This window comes from Carassius gibelio, chromosome A9 (genome assembly GCF_023724105.1).
Source record: "Carassius gibelio isolate Cgi1373 ecotype wild population from Czech Republic chromosome A9, carGib1.2-hapl.c, whole genome shotgun sequence".
In the NCBI taxonomy this organism is placed as follows: domain Eukaryota; kingdom Metazoa; phylum Chordata; class Actinopteri; order Cypriniformes; family Cyprinidae; genus Carassius; species Carassius gibelio.
The window spans coordinates 3,157,201-3,184,550 of NC_068379.1; the positions used below are offsets into that span (position 1 = coordinate 3,157,201).

A 27,350-nucleotide genomic window follows, 5' to 3' on the forward strand; every position below is an offset into this window, starting at 1 on the left:
CATCAGTCATAACTTTCCCTAAAACTCCCTGCGCACGTAGCCTACTCCAGAAACTCCTTTTAATGTCTCCTCCTCTCCAAGATGCTTAAATCCCTGAATCCCACCGACTCACCAGCAAACTCCCACCCCTGCTGTTTAAGAGCTCATCAATAAACCCTCAGCTCAGTCCACGCGCGAGGAGAGGCTCAGTGGCGCTCCGCGTTTCATCACATCATCATCCAGAGCAACTGTGCCTTCAACACACTGCTGAGCAGCAACGAGCGAAACCTTATTATTTCAGCATAAGCTGATCTTATTTCTCCCTACTTACATTTTTATTTATTTTTTAATTAATCAATTAAGTCACTTGCTGTTTGCGCTTTCATTAGACCCTGTTGACGGATGAATGCGAGAAACTGCTAATATAAAACAGTTGTGGTTAGGTCCGAGATGGATGTACAAACGCTAAATGTTACATTTGGGATTTGGGCATGCCTTCAGCTTCAGAACAGCTCGGTTCTGAACGGGACCTTAAACGGGAGTCTGGAGATCCCCAACGGCACCTGCGGAGACGCGCTTCTGCTGCCCAAGACGGAACCGGCGCGACCTAAAGGTGAGGATCTCCGACACACATTCAGCACCAGAAAGCTGTCTCGCTCTCGTTCGTTCAAGACACTCCATCTCCTTCACTCCGAGGTACCAAAGCTTGTCATGACCATGTCTTGACATTATGGAGAGGATGCAGCACCCTTAAGCTTGAAGTAAAATCAGCAAATTGGGGTTGGGTATATAAACATTTTCAGTAAGCATACAAGCAAGACTGCAAGTTTTAGTGAGAGCGAGCTCTTGGATAGAAGCGTTCGCCTGAGGAGGTAACCGTAATGAGAGAATATAGCCTTCGCCTGCCGTACGGTTCATTAAAAAAATATAGGTTGTATCTGTTATCACTTCATACGTTTTGTTTAAAAAGTCTAGTATATACTCGACGTTTGCGCTTTAGAAACGCAAACACAATTCGATTGCCAAAGACAAACCTAAGAGATTGCTTCCCGAAAATCAGGTTGCTGAAAGAAATGTACATTTTCCAAGTCACTCAATATATTTCGCATACTGGATCACATACACGTCATACCATAGAAATCCCATGTTTTTGTCCTGTATCATTGCAATACTTACCTTTGAGAGTATAATCATTTAGCATCCATTTATATAGCCTATACAATTTCCAGAGGTGTGAAAGGGAAAGGACGATGCTTGTTATATCTTGGAAAATTGTAAATTAATTTCTGCCAGCTTGGCTACAGCTTGCTTTGTCACTGCAGGGGTAATTCAGATGTGGTTATAATCCAATACCGTTTATTAAGTTTCTGCGTCCGGTCAGCCCAAGAGAGCTACAACTCAAGAATAATGAAGGACGTCAGTATGTGGAAACCTGATGTAGTAGCTATAGCTATTTAATTAGACGCCTGTGAACAATATTTAACTTTTAAATTACAATCTCGGTCATGCTCTGTATAACATGCCACATTTGCGACACATGTTTAGGTTTGAAGATCTCATATAAATCATACAATCCAATAAATACATGCAGACACATCCGTGGTCACATTCATGACCAGTGGAGAAACACAGAGCCCTTGTTTTGAACAAATGACAATTAAAATGATACAAGTTGTAGATTTAAAATTATATTAAAAGAGACACAGTAAAATAAAACATGCATTTTATAGTTTTATAAAATATGTGTAGCATTAATAGTAAATAAGTAAATACATAGATACATATACATAATGTTACTTCATTTTCTGCATTCTATTCGGTCTTTATGAGCGACTGAGATTTTTTTTTTGCTCTGTAGTTTCCAACTGTTTCCAAATGAGGAATATAAAACACATTCAGTAGTCATTATAAAGGCAGGCAGTTGTTTCATTAGGCTATCCAAAATGTGCATCACACATGTGCTCACACCGTTAAGAAAAATAATTAAATAAATACACTTCTAAACACAAATCTAAATGAAGCCAGCGGTGTCTATTCAAGAAACAGTTTGCAGGCTTTCCACTGATATTAGAATCACTGCCAAAGTAAGTGAATAATTCTGCAGACCTCACTGCATCACCCTCTGGGCAATATGAACCGAGGGGAGGTTTTATGGAATGCAGAGATTATTTATCTTGTGGAAATGAAGCAATCTGTGCAAATACTACATATCCACATTGAATGTTAACTGTTAAACATAAAACTGCAAATTACATTATAAATATTCCAAATTATTAAATATTCCAAAGTATATATATATATATATATATATATATATATATATATATATATATATATATATATATATTTCAGAAAAACAAGCAATTTCTCGCTTTGATGAAAGCAGTCAGTATACCTCGGGGTGCAGGCTCAAATTTACTGCATTGGTACTGAGGAGCCAAATCAGAGACTGCTCGACAATGCACATATTTGCTGTCCATTTCCTCCATCAGCAGAGGCTGTTGTGCTCTCTGTTCTTGTATTCAGTATAATCCCTGATCATCAAACACACATCTGTCATTATCGCCATTACACAGTGCTCCAACAGTGCTCTTCAAATCCACAATCCTCATTCATTCTTCTTTATGGTGACCTCAGGCATGCTTCAGGCAATCAGTCATTTCAGTGATTTTCTGTGAATCTAAGAAAATCTATTCACTGCATTGTGAATAGGTCCATTAAGGAGACTTATTTTGTTTAAAAGCTTATTTCCACCATAGAAATAAATAAATACAAATAAAAATAACTGACTTTTTATCTCACATTCTGACTTTTTTCTTTTTTTAGTTGCAAATGTATACCTCACAAATCAAATGTTTTTTTATTTATTTATTTCATAATTGCGAGTTTATATCTCACAAATGTGATTTAACATCTCACAATTATGAAGCTTTTTTTCTGGATAATTATTTTCTTTTCTTTTATTTGTTTATAGAGCACAAGTAAAACAACACTGGGTTGAGCAATGTGCTGCACAATAGCATCACATGAAGAAACCAACATCATCACCAACATCACAGGGAGAAAAAGAGTAATAAAAAGCAAGTAAAACAAACATCATAGAAAAAAGGAGAGCCACTTTGCTAAGTCAATGAGTGGAACCAAAGGCTAACTCCAATAAATACAATTTCATTAAAAAAAAAAAAAAAAAAAAAAAAAAAAAAAAACAATGTAGGTAAAAGTCTGAGATTTAAAGGCAAGCTCATCCAACCCTTAGAGGCCACCACTGAAAATACCTGATCACCACTCAACTTTAATCTTGTCCTAGGGATGTCTAAAATAATATAGTTTGATGACCTTAGATTCCTCTGAGGTTTGTGTACATGTAAAATATTAGTTAAGTAAGATTGTGCCAGATTGTGTAAGACTTTATATACTAAGATAAGTAGTTTAAAATTGACTCTGTAATGAACTGGAAGCCAATTTAAAGTAGCTAAAATAGGTTTCATATTCTGTTGTGTACGAACACCTATTAATAATCTAGCAGCAGTATTCTGCACTACACTGTAAAAAAAAAAAAAGTTTCAACTTTAAAAAGTGTTTGTGCTGCCTTAAAATGTTATGTTTTGTGAACTTAAATTGTGAAGTTGTCTTAGCTGACAATAAAGTTGACAGAACTTACAAAAACAAGTGCAATAAACAATACGTTTTGTGAATTTAAATTAAGTTGTCTTAATAAAAGAATAGAGCTGAATCGACGAAGTGTATTCAGTGTATTCATTGAAGTGCAATGAACAATATCAGTTTAACATTTAAAATGACAATTTGTCTTAACTGAGGATAAATCATCTAGATTTTATTTTTCCATTGAAACCAGTTCATTAACTGATACTTTAAACATATAGTGATGTACTGCATAAACAAAACAGCAATGCTCTGCATGAATTACATTATATTAAGCATACAGTTCTGTTATAAACAAATGTACTGCACAAACTTACAGTAATGTACTACATTAACAATGATAATGCATAAACATACAACAATGTACATAAACAATAATACAGTATAAACAGAAAATAGATATTTTTATATTAAGTTAAAATAAATTGTCACTGCATGAAGTACCACATTAAGAAAAAAATCATTGAACATTCATCATTTTAAAACAACCAGAAATTCACCAGACTAAATCATGAACAACCAGGTAAAAGTCAAAGGCATCATGATGCATCAGGCATTATGAGGATGCCCACATACATTCCCGCCATCACATGGTCTTCAATGTCAGTTTCCTACAGCAAGTATATTATCAAAACATTTACATGAGTTATTTTATTGAAAGTGTATAACCCAATTTTTAGCTGAAATTTATGTGGTGAAAGTATCTTAATTCTGAGACCCTGTATTGTTTGTATTTTACAGTTTTCTACATCAAATCATCCTACATAACGTACAAAGATTCTATGAAAATATAACCCTGATATCTTTAATACTGATCAAGGCCATGTCAAAAGATTGAAATCACAGTGAAATTAACAGCTAAAATTGAACTTTGGCATATATCTCATAATTAGACTATACAACAATAATACATTTCACAGACAGGGTCCTAATTAAACATATCCAGAACATCCTTTTAAGCCAAGTTATAATATTAACATGCAAGTCTACCTCTGCTGACCTACTACTCTCTCTACTGAAAAAAAAAATGTTTAGATTGATTTATGGTAAGGCTGTCAATGTAACAGCTTTATAACCATTATCGCGGAAAGCAAGGGTGCTGCTGCATCTGCTGGCGTGTAGCCCATGAAAAATTGCGAGGTGCTGGTGGTGCATGTTAATTGAACATTTTGAAACAACAAAAAAAAAATTTTGTATATTCGAAATTCACAGACAATCCTTCAACAGCAGCAACAGTAATACAACAGCAATACTTTTTGATCATATTACCTGTAATCTATCTGTGCTGTAACCAAATCAAGAATTAATGACTGTTTCTACAAATACAGCAGAGAAACAACGAGAGCATCCATTTACCTCAGCATCAAACCAATCTCGCCTTCTCAGACTTGCAGCATTTATTTTGATCTTTAACATTAGATCTTTCCTATTCTTGGAACAAAATTAATGCATAAAGTCGATTCAGTATTACTTTAAATGAAAAACAAAAATAATAATAATCCCAAACGCAACATCAGCAATATTTTAATGACCAAGTAATTATATTAATCATAAAACATTTATTAACAGAACAAATAAGATGTTAGCGTTGCCACAAGGTTTTTTGATTTTCCCCTTATTTCAATGAATTGCTTAGTTTGTGTCTCATTGTTGTATTTATCTATAATGAAAGTTTTTTTTTTTTTTTTTTTTTTTTTAAGCAAACAGCACCTACATCAGCAAGTTGTTTGGGAGGGTTTTAAGACAATAATCAGACAATACTAGAACTTCAAATTGGACTGGCTTCTATGGTCAGATAAAAATAAATAAAAAAGAAAATTTATAGCAGCAAACACTCAAGATGGGTTTGGTGAACACAGGGATAAAAAGTACCCCATGTGTACAATTAAATATATTGCTGTATTTTTGATGTTGTGGGCCTATATTTCTGCTGGAGGTTCTTTTGCACCAGCTAGACTTAAAAAAGCTGGGTATAATCCCTACGTTGGGCTTTGCAATGTCCAACTTTACGATAAATTTTTACACCTGTTGCAAATATTGATAGAATATGGATTCTATCAAATACTAACACAAATTAAATAAGTGACGGACTCGGTTATAAATCTTATAATGGGCCATGTTGGATCTTCCAACCAAACAATAGTCCAAACACAAACTTCAAAAACAACACAAAAATGGGTTAACTGAAGAGAAGCACCACCAACATGGAGATGGGAATCTGAAGTGATTCTGGATGAAGGGATGGTCTCTGATCTCTTGTCAGGTGTTCTCTAATGTCATCAGGCATTATAAGAGAACATTTAGAGCTGTTAAACTGGCAAATGGAGGTTTCAAAAGAATTCAATAAAAGGGTGTTGTTAATTGTGGCCAAAGTGTATTTAAGAAAAAACATTTATTGTCCAATGAAAGGTTAGAGTTTTGTGATTTTTGTAAAAAAATAATAAAAGATCAAAAGGATTAACAATGCTGATTAAATACATAGTTTTTTTTTTTCTTATGTAATTCATTTTATTACCCATAACTTTTTGAACTTTATTTAGTTGTAAGCGAGTTAACAGTGATTGGCCCACACCTACATATACAAAATTACAGTAATCCAGTTTTACGAAAAAAAAGACATGAATAAGCTTTTCTAAATTTCTGGTCGACAGAAATGGTTTTACTTTAGCTAGTAATCTCAAATATAATTTGCTGACATCCGTAGTTTAACTTCATGCAAACAATTTAGTAGAGATGTGATTTTATTCTTGTCCTGTTTTCGTAAACGTAGATACACCTGAGTATCATCAGCAAAACATGGAAAATAAACTCCATGCTTTTGAAAAACAGAACCCAAGGGCAGCATATACAGTAAGAACAAGACTGGACCAAGAATTGAACCTTGGGGAACACCACAATTCAATGGAGCAAATTTAGAATAAGATTGACAGATATTAAAAAGGCCCTATTAGAAAGAAATGATCTGAACCACTCAAAAGCTATGTCTCGGAAACCCAGTCTTTTCTATACCAGTAATAAGGATATTGTGAGCAATAGTATCAAATGCTGCACTTAGATCTAGTAAAATTAAAATCACAGAGTCACCAGAGTCAACTGAAGCTAAAATGTAATTTGATACTTTGAGCAGGGCCGTCTCTGTGCTATGGTTTTTACTTTAAATCCAGAATACAGATTTCAAATGTATCATTTTTAACTAGAAAGGCCTGTGGTTGATTTAAAAGAGCCTTTTATAGGACCATAGATAAACAAGGTAATTTAGAAATAGGTTGGTATAATTTGATAAAACACTCAGATCCAAATTATATTTTTTCAAGAGGGGCTCTACAATGGCATGTTTAAAACTTGAAAACTTGCAGGAACTACTCCTAATGTAAGGCTTTTATTAACTAATGTCAATAGGCTTGGGCCAATAATCTCAAAAGTCTGTCTAATAATTTTTGATGGGACTATATCATGGCAGCAATTTGTAGGTGTCACGGCGCGTCTGGGTTCAAACGCAGGGAAATATCTTTTAATTATAACAAGAACAAAAAGGCCTACAAGGCAAAAACAAAACAGAAACAAATGACAGGGAACAAGCCGAAATGCAAGCACTAGAAACACGGTTTACACAAACAACGATTAATGCAGCCAGACAGAGTGGTGTGTGAGACAAAGCTATATATTCGTGAACAAATGGGGAACAGCTGTGTGTGTGAGTATATGACTAGGTGTGTCCAACTAGTGAACAGGTGTGTGTGAGTGGGTGACCCAGTGAGTGAGTGTGTGTGTGGGTGACCCAGCTGTGCGCAGTGAAGGTAATGAGTCCAGGAGAATGGAAGTGGTGCCTTCTGGTGGTGAGAGGGAGGACCACCGGGTCCGGACTCATGAGAGGAGGTTTCAACTGACCAATTATCTTTGATAAAGACCAGTGTTTGGAATAGCGCAGTTTAAAAGAACGGCGTTAGGTAACAACGTTATTTTTTCAGTAACGGGGTAATCGAACTAATTACTTTTCGCCGTTACAACGCAGTTAACATTACTGAACGTTAAATGCGGTGCGTTACTATGCATTGATAGAGAGTTAAAAATAAAACAGACACAATCTGCATTCTAATATCGATAACTTTCTGAACAAAAACTTTATCAAGTCACCACATGCTGTAGCAGGAAGAGGAAAACAGGTGGAAGAAGGATTTAGTACTCAATTGTATTAAATAACACTTATGAATTCCCATTATACCTCAAGATTAACCCAGCAAAATTGTTCGTTTTAGCAGTTTTTATTGCATTCTGGTAGGTAACTAAAGCATCCTGTAAAAATTTTTATGACACATGTAACTTATCCTCTGTCCACCTATGCTCTGTTCTCCTACAAGCTCATCTCAAATTTTGTGTACCCTCGTTTAACCAAGGATCAGATTTAGTCTTACCATCGTGCAAGGTGTCTGAGCACCAGATCCCTATCCTCGCACAACCGCTCTCGAGAGTGAGCTAGGATCAGCCAGTCGTCGAGGTAGTTGAGGATACGGACACCTTGTTCCCTGAGAGGAGCCAGGGCTCCCTCCGTGACCTTCATAAAGACGCGGGGAGACAGGGCCAACCCGAATGGGAGAACCTTGTACTGATATGCCTGCCCCTCGAAAGCAAACCTAAGAAACGGTCTGTGTCGAGGAAGAATGGAAACATGAAAGTACGCTGCAAGATTGCTGCAAACCAATCCATCAGACGAATGCATTCGAAAATGAGCTTGGGCGTTAGCATCTTGAACGGGAGTCTGTGCAGAGCTTGGTTCAAGGCACGCAGGTCCAGGATTGGCCGTAACCCACCTGTCTTCTTGGGTACTATGAAGTAAGGGTTGTAAAAGCCGGACTTCATGTCGGCTGGAGGGACCGGCTCTATCGCGCAATTTGCCAGCAGGGTCGCGACCTCCGCGCGCATGACAGGGGCCTCTTTGCCCACCATCGTCGCGTGGACACCCCGAAACCTGGGGGGACGCCGGGCGAATTGAATCGTGTTGCCGAGACTGAGCGTCCGGATGAGCCAGCGGGAAGGCCTGGGGAGCTCTAGCCAGGCTCCCAGGAACCAAACCAGCGGGGTCAAGGGGACTACAGGCGTACCCACAGTGGGGCAGCGTGGTGGAGCAGACAGCCCCGGTATGGGAGGCATAGCGTCCCTTAGCGGGGGCGGAGTGTGAGCACTCGTCTGACTCCAGGTGGCAAAGAGGGCATGAGAAGACGAAGCGTTCTTGAGCCGTCTTTGCATGGAAACTGGCAAGGGGAGAGGAGAACGAGATCGGTGAGGAAGCACGTCGCCAGCTGTCGTCTGTGGCTTCTTGGGACCTGAGGTAGAGGAAACAGCTCTTTTAGTGAAGGTTTGGGTACCACCTGCTACCATCTCCTGATGAGCTGACGTCTCCAACGCCAGGTCGCCCGTCTCAGGAACGCCACTTGGCCTGGCGTTTGGCAGGTTTAGAGGCAGAGACGGGTTGCGCCGCCCTTCTGCGGCCATCTCCTCGCTGCGGCCTGGGTGAAGGCTGCTGCTGTGGCCGAGCGGGAGTGGAGGAGGCCGCAGGGGGGCGCCCTCGGCGACGAGCAGGCTGAGGCTGCACCGGCGGCGGGGTGGAAGCAGCGGTGGGCCGCCGGGGCAGGATGTGTCTGATGGCCTCAGACTGCTTCTGGACGGCAGAGAACTGCTGGGCAAAGCTCTCTACCGTGTCGCCGAAGAGGCCATCCTGGGAGACCGGGGAGTTGAGGAGCTGAGCCCGATCAGACTCCCTCATGTCTGCCAGGTTCAGCCATAGGTGGCACTCCTGGACCACCAAAGTAGACATCACCTGACCCAAGGAGCGCGCAGTGACCTTTGTCGCCCGGAGAGCGAGGTTGGTAGCAGTGCGCGCCTCCTGCAAAACCCCTGGGTCAGCACCACCCTCGTGCAGCTGCCGGAGCAGCTTGGCCTGATAGACCTGAAGTGAGGCCATGGCATGCAGGGCAGAAACGGCCTGGCCCACAGCTCTGTAAGCCTTGGCCACAAGCGTGGATGAGAACTTACAGGCCTTGGAGGGCAGCTTGGGACCACCACGCCAAGCGGAGACGCTCTGTGGACACAGTTGCATTGCAACAGAACGCTCCACCGGGGGAATCCCAGCATACCCCTTGGCCGCCCCGCCATCGAGGGCAGTGAAGGCGGAGGAAGAACCAGACAGTTTCGGGCAGTTAAAAGTGCCTTCCATGAACTAGTTACTTCCTGGTGCACTTCCAGGAAGAAAGGAACCAGAGGGGGGTGCTGGCGATCCGCATGAGCAGCCCCCAGGAACCAATCATCCAGCCTCGAGCGCTCGGGAAAGGGTGGAGGATTCCACTCAAGCCCGATGCTCTAAACTGCCTGGCAAAGCACGGGCGTCAGCTCGGGATCGGACTCGGACAACGCTGGCACTGGCAACGCAGCCGAACCCTCATCTCCCGAGGACTCAAGCCCGATTGATTGACATACGGCCCTCTTCACGAGCCCCAAATGAGATGTACGGAGCCTGATAGGGTCCAGCAAACTCATCCGGGAACTCAACCGGCTGCGGCATATGTGAGGGGGGTGTGGCCTGAGGAAGTTCGCTTGTCGGGGAAGCCCATACGGTAACCCTCAGATCACCCTGGCCACCAGCCGAAGTAGCCCTCTTACGAGAAGAAGAGCTAGAACGGGGTGTGGCAGAGGGGACTCTATACCTTTTAAGGTAATCGAGTCTCGATCTCAACGTCGAGATGGTCATGTCCCCGCAATGAGAACATGAGCTATCCACGAACGCAGTCTCAGCATGCTGGAAGCCCAGACACTTGACACATCGATCGTGACCGTCACGAGGAGCGATATATCGACCACACCCAGAAACACACGGGCGAAATGACATCTTTAAAAAGACGCAAATCGGCCCGTATCTCTTTTGTGAGAGAAATTGTCTCTTTTAGAGGTGTTGAAGCGCTCAGGGGAACGCAGGAGCTGTCGCAGGAAACCCAGATGAACCACTTAATCGCGCCGTTACACCAACACCAGCTCTTGCTTGTAAACACTCTGGTGATTGCAGCAAGCAATGTGCTCGGCTCCGAAGTGAAAGCTTGAATGCGTGTTGCTCGCGTTGCTCCTTATATATCCGCTCTGCGGGTCGGAGCTTGCGATGCAAATTCCACAGACCAAGGTACTTTGTGTACCATTGGCTCGTTTTGTACCACTCGAAGTTGATTGGGCTCTCGGGCAAGATCCCATTCATAATGTCGAACGTGACTGAAAGGGAACAAACTTTACTGCACGTTCCCTTATTGTGGACCTAACTTAGACTACCAAATAGAATAAATAACAACAGCCAAGTCCCTCTAGAGTAGATATTTTTTGATAACAAACAAAATATGTTTGCTGCGTGGATCAGGCGGACTTAATGAATATGCAAATTCATCATTTGCCAGCAGGAGATGATTTAAAGCATAAACATAAAGCGCGAGAAATATAGGTTTCCCCAGTAACAGCTGTAAACAAAGCAGGGCTGGTATGCTCACACGCTGCTTTATCAGGCATATAACATGCAAGTCTTCCTTCAGAAATACAGCGATATAAAAACACCTGTGCATCGCTTTGATATTTAAACATATAAATGTCAGGAATTATTATTAATAAAAGTGCAGTACGTAACGTTACTCATGTTTATTCAATGAAGCCTTTTTGAAAATCGATCAGTTTTAAAATTGTCTCCAAAAATAAAATAAATGTATGGGAAACACACCCCGCAGCACAACCACCTGAGCCCAACTTCAGTCTACTCATCACCTTAACTTTAACTGCGTTTGTAGAAGGCAAGGCACTGCAGCCAACAGACCGGAAGTTAACTTAGGTCCAGGCACGTGCACCCGATGAAGCGTCTATATTTATGTTCCAGAATCAGATCCAGAGGCTGAAATTTAACAAGAGCAGCATCAGCAACAACGTCTCTATGTGGTATGTATTGAAACTGTATTTATTTGCTTAGCGGTTTTGGAAAATGACTAAGTTCCACTTTATGTCGTCTATTTTTTTTTTTAAGGTGTTCATGTGGAAAGTGCAGTTTGATGCCAACATCGCATTGTTTACTTGATGTGCTTACGCGCCGATAGCTAAGTTAACAACACAGAGATATTTGAGGCAGTTTTACTCACCGCATGCGGTTCCAACACACGATCGTAACCCTTTTTCGTTGGGACTGCATTATCCTTAAGAAATAAACGATACGCAAATCCGGCGTCAAACTGGGCCTTGTTTGTAAAACAAGCATCTTCGAAATGCAGGGAACAAACAAAAACACTTGCACAACTCCGTTGATGCTCTGTAAAAATAAACTCCATCCCCTGGTCCCTTAATGCTGTTTTTTTTTTTTGGTAATCTGTGCAGGATTGTCTTGCCCTGGCAACCAAAAACACACTTCTTTTGTGACAAGTCGGTCTCTCGCTCTGATCAGTGAATGTCTCTGCTCTCAGTGCTCTGCTATACGGGAGCGCGCGCTCTTCCGGGAGAAGTGCCCTTAGGACCCATATAAGGAAATTCCGCTCCATCTAACGTCACACAGACCCATACTCGGAAAAAAACTTTCCGAAACTTGTGACAAACCGGAAGAGGTATTTTTGGAACAAAAATAGTCCTTCAAACGTACAACTTAATTTTTGAAACTTTGTCCATGTTTAGCATGGGAATCCAACTCTTTAACAGTGTAAAAAACTCAATATGCATGAAATAGCATTTCACCCCCCCTTTAAGTCCCTTATAAAATCTTGGAGGTCGATATACCACAGCACAGAGTACTGAGGTGTTCAACTGTAACAAATACAGCTCAAAACTAGTATAATGTGTGGTCTGTAGAGTCCGACAGTTCAAGCTGCTTTTAAAAATAGTTGCCACCTCTGGGACCAGAGGCCCATGGGGAATAAAAAAAAAAAAGCCACAGTTGGACGGTGGCAACTCAGAAAGTGAATTTAGAACACCAGTATTTAACCAGGTCTCTGTTAAAAATAAAATGTCCAAATTCTGAGAATCAAAGAAATCCTTTAAGATAAAAGATTTGCTTGAGAGTGACCGCAGATTAATCAGAGCAAATTTTAATTTGAGTCTTTAGTCTTTGCAACTGTACATATCTTCTTTATGCACCAAGAGCTTGTAACACTCCAAAGAGAAAGGAAAAATTAAAACCGCATCATATGACCGTTTAAAGTCAACCAGTTCGATGGGAGCATTGTTTGCTTTTTGGGTTTAAAGAATTACTTAATATGAAATTCGAATGATGTCACAATTAGAGATTAGACTACAGAAATTGAAATCTATATTCTAAAACACACTATACTCATAGCCACGCAACGATGATGTTGTTAACATTAATAATAATTTGCAAGATTTAATGTGGTATGAGCCAATCGATCGTTAGATTAAATCACCATTGGTAGCGTGATTTATTGTAATGCTGGGGTACACATGGGGTACTTTTTATCCCTGTTTTCACCAAACCCATCTTAAGTGTTTGCTGCTAAAAAGCTCATTTTTTTAGTGTCATCCGACCATAGAAGCCAGTCCCATTTGAACTTCCAGTCGTGTCTGATAACTGAATATGCTGGAGTTTGTTTTTGGATGAGCAAAGATTTTTTGAAACCCTCCTAAACAACATGTGGTGATGTAGGCGCTGTTTGACAATTTTTTTTAAGGATTTCTGACCCCCATTTCAGCCACTTCACTAATTTGTGAAGCTCAATTATCTTTTGCTGCACATCACAAATATGTGACCCATCACGGAAACCAGTTGTCTTGCAAAATGAGAAAGAAGTATTTTTTTTTTCAAAATTGGTGATTTTCGTTTTTTTGCAGAATCTGTTAGTTGATATCACAAAGAAGCCTCTCCGTGTTTGAGATAGCAGTATTGGTATATTTAAAAGCGTACATTTTGAGGTTGAAATCAGCTAGTTTGTCTGAGATTCTAGCACGTAGTAGGGGCGTTTCATTGTCTGTCTGTATTTCCATACTGGATAAGCCGGCTTGTGTTTCTTTTGTTATTGCCCCCGCCCTCCGAGGGAAGCGTGGCTACTTAGTATGCAGTGCTCTGGCCGGCTCTAGCGAACAAGCGCTCACTGATTCTGAAGACGATCTGAGCGAAGATAAAAGCGGCATAATAAGACTGTTATAATATCCCTAATCTACAACTGAGCGAAGATGACGACGAGGAAGAATGTATTGGACTGGCGTCAGACGAGTTGGACCGTAAGATATCAGAGGCTTTATCGATAGTAACATTTGATGGGGATAAAGACAGAGAAATGGGGAAAATCCGTAACATCTAGAGGCAAACAGACACAAAGCTTCGGATCTGCAAGAATACTTTTCTGTTTCTTATGGGGTGAGTTTCCATAAACATCAAAGTTTGTTGTTTTGTGTTCATTTTTAGAACACACGTTATCTCATGTTTAGTCCATGTTTAGACCTTCCAATATCTACCTATTGTTATTAGCTAGCTCATCGGTTATCACAGAATCCTGTTAAAAAGTCCTAATGCTCCACAATGAAATCAATTCACCAAGTTTTATGTAGAAAAACAGCAAATAACAAATAAAATTAGCATCAATATGTACTTTTTGTTTACATAAACATTAAAATAATAACATTAAAAACGATAGCCACATTTGAAAGATTAAAGATTTTTTATAAAAAGATAAAACTCACATATTTCAGCCTCTAAATAATTTTTATAAAAGTCAAAAAAGGTAAATTACTGACATTTACAATGCACATTCTCATTTATTATTAATAGTATGTGGTCCGATTTTTCCTGTTGTGTCTGTCGTTGCTATGCAGGGGGTATGGCTTATCTAAATGAGATGTAAATGAGCCCCATTGTCACTCGTAGCAGTGAGAACTGCAAATCTTCAGAGGCTATTTCTGCTGTTTGAGTTTTTTTGAGTGCATACCTTCAAATGGCCACAACTTCTCCAAATATTACCAGATTTCCATGTGTTACACATCGTTGGAAAGCTTGGAGACTACACTTTCAGAATCTGCGAATAACTCAAAATGCCCCAGAACCGACTTGTGTCCCTAATTTCCGTGATTGGTCACATGTTCTTTGGTTTTTCTCATTGTGATGGATGATTAAGGGCATTTGGGCTTTGCCCCCCCCCCCCCCCCCCAATTTATATTTATGTGAAACAGGAAGCAATGGCTGGATAATTTCATGTTCATAATCACCCTGGAGTACTCAAAATTGAGAATATGAATGGGTATATACTTCAGAGTTATTTTACTCATAAGAATTTCTAGGGGCGTCCTTAATTGTGGCCAATGTGTATCAGAGAAAAAACATTTATTTCATTATGATATTTCACCCCATTTTAAATTCTTATTATCCAATGAAAGGTTAGATTTTTGTCAATTGTTTAAATAAAAGATCAAAATGATTACCAATGCAGATTAATTTTTTACAGCCTTCTTTGGTCATATTTACCAAGGGTTTCCATATTTTTGGCCATGACTGTACTTGTTCAGATGACAATATATGAAGAAAATTCTTATTTGGGTCATATATTCCAAGACATAGGCTAGAATATGTGATTACTAACTACAGTGAATATCCACACTGGTACGGTGTCTAACAGCAACACATTCACCTCAAAACAGATTCATCTGCGCTGATCACAAATCACGCATGGAATATAATTCCGCAAGGAAATTAGGTATTCTAACATAGATGGCAACAAAGAGGCGAAACTTACAGACTCCAGCTTTAACTATGCATAATCACATGGACCCCATTAGAAAAAAAACTGAGATCACCAGTTCATCACTATGATCAAACACATGCTGGGTTAGACATGCAGTACAAGTAATTTGCTCTGAAGCAATGCAACTACTGAGCTCAGGTTAGATGCCTGTTGAGTTCACTCAGAATGAGGTCATCAGTCATGATCCCTTAACATTTAGATGAGTCCAGAGATGAAGTGGCATCAGGGTAATTTAAGAGGACACAAGAGGTTAGCAGGACATCGTGCTTTGGTTTAATATAGCAACATTTGTTGCCAAAGAGTAATTAATAAATGTCCATGTCAGATCTTGATAATGATGACGATAATGATTGACACTAATGATTGAATCCAATCATTAGATAATTTACTGCTTTAAACTTGCCTTTATAGTAGGTTATGAGAGTTCTCTTATGGATCTTATGGATGCTACAGTTTATGGCTTCATACCGATACAATAAATCTGCAAGTCAGTAAAGCAGAATTAATATTTCACACTGTTCACAGAAAGAAAGAAAGAAAAGAAATAAAGAATAATACATTATGATGGTATTATTGCATTATACAGAGTTCCTGAGCAGTTGTAATGGTGTTCATTGACAAATGTGTTGTTTGGTTGTCCTCAGCACATTAGACAGTGATCCAAATCCAAATTATAGCATTACCTATGTTTTTGGCTCTCATGTAGAAGCAAATAACTCACAAACATGTGCTGACCAGTGACTTAAGAGCCCATTTATTATAAATTTACTTTCACACTGCATTACTTATACTTTTGAAGATTTTCATACATTTGTGTTTGAAAGAGACCATGAAAGTAGTGTCTGAAATTAATTGTTTTAAAGAACAATATTTCCTCCCTGCAAATGAGTTACAAGGTTTATTTAAAAAAAAAATTCCTTCTATATTGGAATATTTCTATTTGTATAATAGAATGGAGCCTGCTGTTGATTTTTTACAATATCAAAAATTAGTAAAACTGAAATAAAGGTAAGTTGAAGCTAAGTGGAAATCAAAATAAATCTTTAAATATAAATATAAAGATACTCTAAACTTAATATTTAGTGTAATGGAACATAATCAGAATGAATATATTAACTATAATATAATTAAATAATGAAATATGCCACTTTATTTGTTAAAATAGAGAAAATGACTACATGGGGCATTTTTTTGCTCCTAAAGTTTAATTACTTGTGGTAACTTTGCCAGTTTAAGTGAAATTTTTGCCCAGAGTCCAGGGTTAAATTATTCCACTGTTTATTCTTACATGTTCCTAACTTCAACAATGTCTGAATGTTTATACAATTGTTGCAATCGATAATGACTTCACCTGATACTTGAGACTGTTGAGTTGTAAACTTGTGTGGGCTCTTCCACTCACCCAGCCTGTCCTGATGCAATCTCATTCTCAGACAGTTTTATGGTTATTAACCGTAAATTATTAAGCTCCCAGACTCTATGTAGATTGATGTCATGACGTTGGGGAGAAAATTTTTGGTTTCTGTTTAGACTGCTGCATACATGAAAATAAAACACCTAACCCTAAAAAAATTCTAACAAAAGGTTTCTCAGCTATTTTTCGTAGTATTAGGTGTCCTTAATAACATACTAAAAGTTTACCAAAGTTTGAGCACTAGAAAGGTGTAATTTTCAAGATGGCATCCAAGAAGGTCATGGAGCCCTTAAAATATCCTAACTCCTTCATTATTTGACTTAGTCAAGTAATCTTGGTGTCTAACCCCATGTTTTCTGGGTCTGTGAATAACTTGATCATAACTTTGATCATAAACAACTCTGTATTAGCCCGAACAGAGGCCTGTGTGTGAAACCTCTAAAATGGTCACTCTTTTCAATTTTAATAAGGTAATTAATATGTAATGCATCCTTTATAGATGTTTTAGAGTATAAAGGTGGCATTATACTAAACCCAACAAACCTAAATTCACCATTTTCAGCAATTCAGAAGATGGTAGAATAGAATATTGACATTTGATATTGCGTGACTCATTGTAATGTTGTTGTCAGCACAGTGTATACCATTTTGCTCAAACAAAATTCATCCTTGACTACTTAAAACAAAAGTTCTTTATGTTTTGTAATTTAATTTAAAAAAGTAAACTTTTTTTTATTATTCTGTTTGTTACGACTTACAGCTTAGGAAAATAAAAAATTCAGTATCTCAAAAAAATGTAATATTCCATTTTGAGCTTGATTAGTTTTATTAATTAGGAGTATAAATACTGGGTACCTCCTGGGCTAGTTCAGAACATCCAACCACAATTATGGGAAAGACTACTGACTTGACTGTTGTCCAGAAGACAATCATCATAACCCTCCACTAGGAGGTTAAGCCACAGAAGGTCATTGCTGAAAGGGCTGGCTGTTCACAGAGTGCTGTATCAAAATATATTTATAGAAAGTTGACTGGAAGGAAAAAGTGTGGTAGGAAAAGGTGCATAAGCAACAGGGATGACTTCAGCCTTGGGAAGATTGTCAGGAAAAGCAGATTCAAGAACTTGGGAGAGCTTCACAAGGAGTGGGCTGAAGCCGGAGTCAGTGCATCAAGAGTCATCAAGCTCAGACATCTTCAAGAAAAGGGCTACAGCTGTCACATTCCTAAAACTAAGCCACTCATGAACCAAAAAAAAAACAAACAAACATCAGAAGCATTTCACCTGGGATAAGGAGAAAAAGAACTGGACTGTTGCTCAGTGGTTCACAGTCCTCTTTTCAGATGAAAAGTTAATTTTGCATTTCATTTGGAATTCAAGGTCTGGAGGAAGACTGGAGAGGGACAGAATCCAAGTCATGTGATACAATGTGTATTTATTTATTTTGAAGGGGACTAAAGAAGCAACAGTAGTGCTAGTGCTTCTAGTGCTCCTGCTGTTGAACAAGAGAAGGTGGACAGTTCTTTTGAGTAAGAGCAGGAACCTTCAGGGAAAGTTTAGGCTATAAGCAAAACTAAACATGCTGGCTATACTCTTAGACAAATATATGTGCTTTTATGATTCATAAGGTCATCAGTAGTAGGACTGTGATTACGGGGACATACAACTGATGGCTGCATAATTAATGTAGATTATTTAAAGTGCTTATTTCATATTGCAGAGAAACACAAATTGCAGAGGGAGTGAGATGGAGATTCAGGGAAACAAGATAGAGAAAGTGTATGCCTTGTTATTTATTGTTATTTAGATATTCTATCTAAAAATAGAATACCATGAAAAAGTTCTTTCTTTTTTTTATTTTAATTCAAAAAAGCGAACTAGATTCATTGCGCACAAACTGAAATATTTCAAGACTTTTTGGTTTTAATTCTGATGACTTACAACTTACTGTAGGAAGATTAAAAGAAGAATATTTTCTCAAAGATCAATAAATTTTTTTTATTTATTTATTTATTTTTTAAACAGAAATATTCAAGCTACCAAAGCAGGTTGAATTATGCACACAATACTTGGTTAGGGCTCCTTTTTCATTTGCATGAATTACTGCTTCAGTGTGGCATGGCAAGGAGGCGATCAGCCTGTGATATTATTGAAGACTAGGTTTCTTTGATAGTTGCCTTCAGTTCCTCTGTACATTTTGTCAGATGTTACTTATCTTCCTCTTCACAATACCCTATAGATTCTCTGAGGTTCAGGTCTGGTGAGTCGACTGGCCAATCAAGCACAGTAATATCATGGTCATCAAACCACTTGGAAGTGGTTTTGACACTGTGGACAGGTGCTAAAGTCCTGCTGCAAAATGAAATCAGCATCTCCATAAAACTTGTCAGCAGATGGAACCATAAAGTGCTCCAAAATCTCCTGGTAGACTTTGGACTTTATAAAACACAATGTTGCAACACAAGCAGACGTCACGGCACCCAAATCATCTCTGACTTTGGAAAGTTCACACTGAACTTTGGTTTCTGTGTTTCTCAGACTCCTTGATTTCCAAATAAAATGCTAAATTTACTTTCATACTTTCAATCGGCTTTTCCTGACAAACTTTTAAAACTGTCATGCTTTAAAAATTAGTCTCCAATATGTTAACTATCATATTTAAACTGTAACTATGATTTACTTTTTAACTTTCAACTATTTACATACTATTTAAATGTAAACTATTATCATTTATTTGCAATTAACCTTCAGTTAAAAAAACAAAACAAAACAAAAAAATATTCAGTTTACACTTAAAGGGTTAGTTCAGCCAAAAAGGAAAATTATGTCATGAAAGACTCACCCTCATGTCGTTCCAAACCCGTGAGACCTCCATTCATTTTCGGAACACAGTTTAATTCGGTTACAACGAGTGATTCGTTCGCGAACCGGATATTACTACACTGCAGTGAACGCACTCACAACAGACCCAGAAGAGAAGACAATGCTGAATAAAGTCATAGTTTTTGTTATTTTTTAGACCAAAATGTATTTTCGATGCTTCAAAAATTCGAACTGACCCTCCGATGTCACATGGACTACTTTGATGATGTTTTTCTTAAATTTCTGGACATGGACAGTATACCGTACACACAGTTTCAATGGAGGGACAGAAACCTCTCAGGGTAAATCTAAAATATCTTAAACTGTGTTCTGAAGATGAACGGAGGTCTCACGGGTTTGGAACAACATGAGGGTGAGTCATAAATGACATAATTTTCCTTTTTGACTGAACTAACCCTTTTCACAAGGAACTGACATCCTGAGAGGTATCAACTATTAGAAAAAAAGGTCAGCTTGTGAAAAATGTAAAAAAAAAAAAAAAAAAAAAAAAAAAACAGCTTGTCGCTGGAGCAGTTCCCTCAAAGGGACACCTTGGTACATTTATGCATTTATTTTTTTTAATTAAAGCCTGATGAATAGTGAGTTCAAAATGGTAAATTAATCCAATTACCAGCAATGATGTTTTATGATGTTTGATGTTTGATGTTTTAACCCTAAATCAAGTCAATCCCATCCCAAGGCAACACGTCGTGGTTTTCTAACAAGGTCTGTGAAACCCACAACTATGACAGAATTCACAGCAATTCTCAAACAGTTTAGTTCACACTAAGGCTAATGTGTACCAGAGAGTATAGTGCCATGTGGAGGATACTTGATAACCAACGATAACCAACGACAGAGAAAGTGAGAGATCGATTTTAGTCGAGCCACTCGTGTGGACCACATCTCTCATGAGTCCTGAGGATATCAGCAGCATTTTGGTGGATCTAATCCTTTAAGACCAGTGGCTACAGGCGATCAGTAATGGAGCGCACACAGAACCCTGAGCTGTAGTCAAACGTGGCCTCAATTGATTGCTTTAGCCTGACTAAACCACAAACAGGATATGACTGTTCACATCCCATAATCCTCTCTGCTCATGCTGACTCACACTGACTGCTCTCTGCAGAGGCAGTGATGAAAAGCAGTTGGAATATGTCACACAATGTACAAAAGTCAATAGAGCCAGAGCAAAATAAGCCTTAAAGTGACAGTTCACCTTTAAGACTTTGAAAAATGTCTCATACAGTGAAGGGGTCCATTGATATTTACTGTAAACAATAAAACATTGAAAACAGCTTCTTATATATTTTGCGTTCCACAAAAGAAAGAAAAATGTACCAAAATTACCATATTGACTAAAAATATGCAATATCAGAGGAATGTTTATAAAAAAAATAAAAAAAAATCACATATACTGTATGTCAAGCTATAACCACTGTAGACATTAAGGTGTATTCTTAATAGTGCTCGTATTCAGAATAAAGGCTCATCAAATATGTAATTTTTCAACGATTCATCCTTAAGGGCCGGTCACACTGAACTTTTCATCCCTTGACTTCCATACATGCACATGCAAATGTGGGAGGCCAGACACACAACCTCATACAAAGAAGTTTCACATTTTGTTACGTTCCAAAGTGAAAGTTTGGTGAACTCTGCCCTGCAAATTTATATTGCGTGAAGACGTGTGACCAATAGAATATCAGCATGAGCCCCTAGCTGAACTAAAAGAATTCAAACTTGACATTTTCAGGATTAAAGTGTAGCAGAAAAGTGGCATAGACAGCACATTTTACCTTTTGAATGTATTATATGTTGATATTAACATATAAATGATGTTTTGAAAAAAGAAGCTGCAGAGCATGATGTCATATCACGACCATTGCTGTGCCTGTAGATATTTTGCATGCTCAAAGTCTAATTTAACAGCAGCTGTACACTTCTAACTGGTTTCTTACATTTTGTCCTGTCAAACTAAAAAAAGTAATTATTTTTAAATGTCATATAAAATACAATCACTTTTCTGATCAGTAATATTTGAATAGCTTTTTCCAGTTTTGTTTTATTTGTTTACTTTGTGACATTTTCTTGTCTGGTGTGAAATGTCTTGTATTTATTAAACTCAGCGGAAATTAAACCCGTCCATGTCAGCTCTGTAGGAACTACAACAATTCTGAAAAGATGGCCAGTGTATTTCCGATAAATGTATTATAGTCTATTTGAAATGTCTGCAGATTTATTTATTTTTCTCAACAATGCCTGTATATATTACAAAATTGCAACTAATACATTTTCCTGCATAGATAGATCTGTATCATTTAGGATATGAATACTATGAAACTATCGATTTTATCTATTAACATGAAGGACATTAGTCACTGTAGTTCCCTCTGATCGATTCACAATCAGACAGCTTTCCAATTATACATTAGCATTTCAGTTCTAGATATCAACTTTCCACCTCCTGCTTAAACAAAGTGATGGGCCATGTCAGAAAGAATCATTCCTTGTGAAAAAATTCTGATTTATGGCCACAGAGATCAGCTAGAAAAACACAATCAATCAGCCTTGTCTGAACAAAATACAGAGCTTTAAGTGTTTGAGTGAGCTGTTACATTCGGAGGATGTTATTTCATGATGGCTAGATTTTCCATTACCAGCTTGAGGTTGCATTGAAGACCATTAGAGGCACTCATCACTTCTAAAAATTCAGTAAGTTAGCAAGAAAACCTGACAGCACGTAGCAAATTTATAGATTAACTTTCTAAAACAATGTATGGTTTTATGGGGTGGTTAGATCCAGTCACTGTGAAGTACAGAAAATAATAATTATAATGATAATAATAAATAATAATAATAATAATAATAATAATAATAATAATAATAATAATTATTATTATTATTATTATTAAATTAATCATTAAAAATATATATTAATTAGTTGATTGATTGATTGTAAAATGCAGTGGCAGGAATCATGCAGTCTGATTTTAGTTAGTCCAGTACTGTACATTTATTTTTGGTTATTAACTGAATTTAAATCCCAGTCTTGTTGCTTGTTAATTAAACACTCTACCTAACATGTCACAATGATTTAATAAATTGTTACGAATATTGTTCTGTTTTATTTGGTCATATCTTACCCCTCTTCAGGAAGGAAGATTTAGTTAAATTTTTTGGCAGCACAACATTTAGAAATTACCATGTGCCAGCAATAACATATAATTTACTATCGGGCAATTGTGGACTGTGTGAAAAATGAGAGTGTGGAGAGTTTATTAAGTCCTTTTCTTAGTCCTTTTGACTATTATAATAATTAAATGTATATGCAGTGATCTGATATATTTAAAAGTGATTTAATTGGTGATTTTAAACTGAGCCTCCCACATCTTTACAGTCTATAGTTTTTTAATGTATCACTGGCTGTCTTGTTTTCCTTGCCTTTAATATGTTAATCTGTTATTTGATCTTTGTCTTTCAGAAATGGATTTGCTCCGCATACTGCTGTACTCTCTCATATTCCTGCTGAGTGTGTTTGGTAACCTGCTCATCATTGTGGTTTTGGTGGTGAACAAGCGAATGCGGACGGTTACCAACTCATTCCTGCTCTCCCTGGCCATTAGTGATCTCATGATGGCTATTTTCTGTATGCCCTTCACTCTTATTCCCAACCTGTTGGAAGATTTCATCTTTGGAGCTGCCATGTGCAAGATTGTGGCGTATCTTATGGGTGAGTTGAACTTTCATGTCTTCTAACCTTTAATGAGCATGTTATTAATGTAGCCCACTAAATCACAAAGAACATAACTCCTTTGCACTGGATATTCTGCTGGCTTATGGGACCTTCATAAGCACTGGTAAAATCACAAGCTTCAAGTGCTCTCACCTAGATCTTCAGAACTTTAATCTTAAGACTTAAGCTCTATTATGACACTATTGTCTTTCAGTTGGTTTACAGCAGAATCTGAACTGATTCTAATTTTAAGTGTTTTTTATTATTATCATTATTTTCTGTTTTGATTTAACTTAGTAATTCATGAAACATTTATATAACATAAATTCATTTGCACAATATTTGTGTTTTCTCTTTATTGGTGTTTCCTGCACAACTTGAAACTGTTGCATTGTACAGTATTTTAAATAATAATCTATTATTATGGTATCATGCATTTAAGGGTTTGGTTTATTAACAATACTGTACTGTAAAAACAACACAAATAATCTGCAATATGAGCCACACTTTAAAACACAAGTCAAACTGGCTAGGTGAGACTGCTCTTCATCTGCAAAACAATTACCAGGATATCAGATTTTGGCACCTACACTCGCTTTGAGAAATTGGCCACTGATGTAGACATATGTTTGCATGCATCTAGCTTGATCTACACATTTTCATGGATCACTACCTCCCTAAATGACAGTAAAGGCTCACCCAGCAACAGCCGGGACAATGCCAAGGTCAGATCTGACACACATGGACCTCTGGTAAAGGGGCAAAAAAAATAAATAAAATGAAAGACAATTCTGTTTTGGACATCAGTGGACAATATTGATTTGCATTGCATAAAAGTCACAGGCACAAGGAACGATTCAGGTACAGTTTTACTGGCATACACGGGTGATCAGATAGCGTTTCTAAAGGATGTTTTTCTCCTGCATTATGTTGACTATCTGGTGGAGGCCCTGGAGGTGACACAGTTCAAAGAGAGCAGATCTTATTTGCTTGAGTGTGTGCGAGTGCCTGCGGCCCACACAGTGTCAGAGTGCGACAGGGCAGCACATCCAACACGCTGTGCCAACCACAACCTCCTTCTCACTGTTTGTTATTTGAGGGGGTGGAGAAGGAAGGGGATTTGTAAAGGAAAGAACAATTTCCTTGGTATGAGCTATGATGTGGAGGGCGAAATCAGCTCAAAGCTCTCGGGTCATTGGGGCAGTAATTCCACAGACATGAGAGGCTGTCGGAAATCTGGCTTTACATCACCTGCCAACAAACTAACTATTCAGTTTCTAACTAAGCTTTATATTATATAAGAAAATATAAATAATTTTGGAGAAAAAATAAGAAGTTGCATTGAATACATAGGGCGATACGAGCAACTGAATCAGACAATTTGGTGGATAAACCATATAGACAAGATCTTGACTCCTGGCTCAATGCAAAGGTGCCAGTTTCTTTGTGCAAATTCACTAAAATGTATGGGAAAAATGAAATGCACAGAACATGGTAGCATTACTTTATTATGGATTTAAGTTACATTTACAAGGGTAGTTATAGGATAGCTATAGGATACATTGACAAAAAAAGCATGACACTAAAATAATGCAGTAAACATCAACATAAAACCCTGAACTACATAACCAATAAAAAAACAAAAAACAAACATTAAATATGATCTGTTACACAGTGAATTCTGTGAATGCAATGTATGGTTTCCACGGTCAATTACAATATGATTTTTTTCACTTCCAAAACTGTACATTTAACTCTTTTTTTTTTAACTGTAAAATTGCTTATTGCAAAATTACTGTAAATTTGGAAATGTCTTGTTAGATTTCTTACAGTTTTCAACCATATATGGTAAGGCAACTTACTAATCAACCAGTCATCAGATTCTTACCATAGCATTTCAGTCTTTTATGGTTAAAATTACTATATATTCTGTATATTTATTTATTTATTTATTACAGGAATCTCTGTCTGCATATCTACCTTCAGTCTGGTGGCAATAGCCATTGAGAGGTACAGTGCCATTTGCGACCCACTAAAGTCCCGGGCATGGCAGACCCGATCCCATGCCTACAAAGTCATCGCTTCCACCTGGGTCCTATCCTTCCTCATTATGACACCTTATCCCATCTTCAGCACACTAGTGAAGTTCACCAAGCCCAACAATATTACAGCTCACATGTGCCGTCATGACTGGCCGAAGAGCGAGGTGGAGCAAGCGTGGTGAGTGCTCATAGGCTTTTATTTTATATGACAGTCAAGTGGACAAGGGAGATGACCTAGATCAGACTCAAATCTGGTTCCTCCAGAGACAGCAGTGCATATATCCTGAACACATGCACAAACCACTACAACACAGCTCAGACAGTTTACATCAAGTGTCAGGCTGCGATGCATGAACTAACAATATTTGGAAGCAGTTTTTTGATAGGGTCATAGAGTCTACACTACCAAATATTTCCAAAAAAAAAAAGAAAAAGAAAAAAGATTAAGCAGCAACCATTGTTTTCAAAACATGAAATGATTCTTGAGCAGCAAATCAGCATATTATAATGATTTCTGAAGGATCATCTGACTCTAAAGACTGGTGAAATGATCCTAAAATTGCAACTTTGTAAATAAAAACAAACAAACAAACAGAGTTATTTTAATATTCAAATATTTTACAATATTACAGTTTTTACTATACTTTATCCAAAACATAAACATTGTGTTAATAGATATTTTTTTGTATACTAACATACTTAAAACGATTGTCTGTTGTAATAAAGAGCATGTCACAGATGTTGTCCTTAGAGCTTAAATTGTTTTGAACTCTGAAATCTCCTTTCATGGGAAATAATCCTATCACTCATATAACATCATTGTCCGTGTTTGTCTTAAGATGAGAGGCAAAGACAGAAACAGAGTCATTCTGCAGCACTCTTATAGGGAGCCAGGGAGTTAAACATCAGTTTGTGGCACATTTATGTTTTAGGATAGCTGTTGCTAGGTAGACAGCAAGGAACAACAGGACTCTCTCTCCGTGTTCAATGCTCTGAGTTTGCTTGTAATTTTTTCTTATTCTTTCTGCATATTCAGTTACAGCAAGGTTGGGCATAAAAAGAGTTTTGCTACAGGGAAAAGGTGTGACCACACATCTCTGATGATAATTATCAATATTTAAATTACTTCAGAAATATAATCAGAATAAATAAATAACTTGTAGAAAAACAAACAAACAATGTTTTGGAAAATCTATGTGAAACAGTTTTCATTAAATGAGACAAGTGGCTATCCTAGGATAAATATATCAGTGAGTGGGATTATATATATCTTAAAGGAAAAGTTTAACCCAAAATGCAAATTTTCTGAATGTGTAATCAACTTCAGGTTATCCAATATGTAAATGGGTTTATTTATTCATCTGAACAGATTTATGGAAATTTTGCATTACATCACTTGCCTAGTGGATCCTCTGCAGTGAATGGGCGCTGTAAGAATAAGAGTCCAAACAGCTGATAAAAACATCACAATAGTCAACAAGTAATGTACATGACTCCAATCCAGCAATTAATACATAAATAAATCGTTAAGGCATTTTGACTTTTAAACTATCACTTCTGGCCATAACCTATAACAGGGGTAGCGAACTCCAGTCCTTGAGAGCTGCAGCCCTGCAGAGTTCAGCCCCAAAACCTAATTAAATCTCACCTGCCTGTAGCTTTCTAGTTACCCTTCAGACCTTGATTAAGTTGTTCAGGTGTGTTTGATTAGGGTTAAAAAAAAAAAAAAAAAAAAAAAAGAAGAAAACTCTGCGTGGCTGTGGCTCTCCAGGACCGATATTCAGCACCCCGACCTATAATAATGATTCCTCTCATGAAAAAGCACATCTCCTGTTGTCCTCTCATTAAATAAATAAATAAATAAATACAAATAAAAAAATCACTGGCATATTTGTTTTAAACTATTTTG

General features: G+C 37.8%; 1 protein-coding gene across 1 annotated transcript in view; it reads left to right on the forward strand.

Moving 5' to 3' along the window:
* The first annotated feature begins 429 nt into the window (after positions 1 to 429).
* The window catches only part of LOC128020351 (cholecystokinin receptor-like), a 36,908-nt gene continuing 9,987 nt past the window's right edge, over positions 430 to 27,350 (forward strand). Inside the window, exons 1-3 of the mRNA XM_052607181.1 lie at positions 430 to 592; positions 23,148 to 23,396; positions 25,358 to 25,619. Coding sequence (XP_052463141.1) covers positions 430 to 592; positions 23,148 to 23,396; positions 25,358 to 25,619 — 674 coding nt within the window. The remainder of the gene's footprint in view (positions 593 to 23,147; positions 23,397 to 25,357; positions 25,620 to 27,350) is intronic.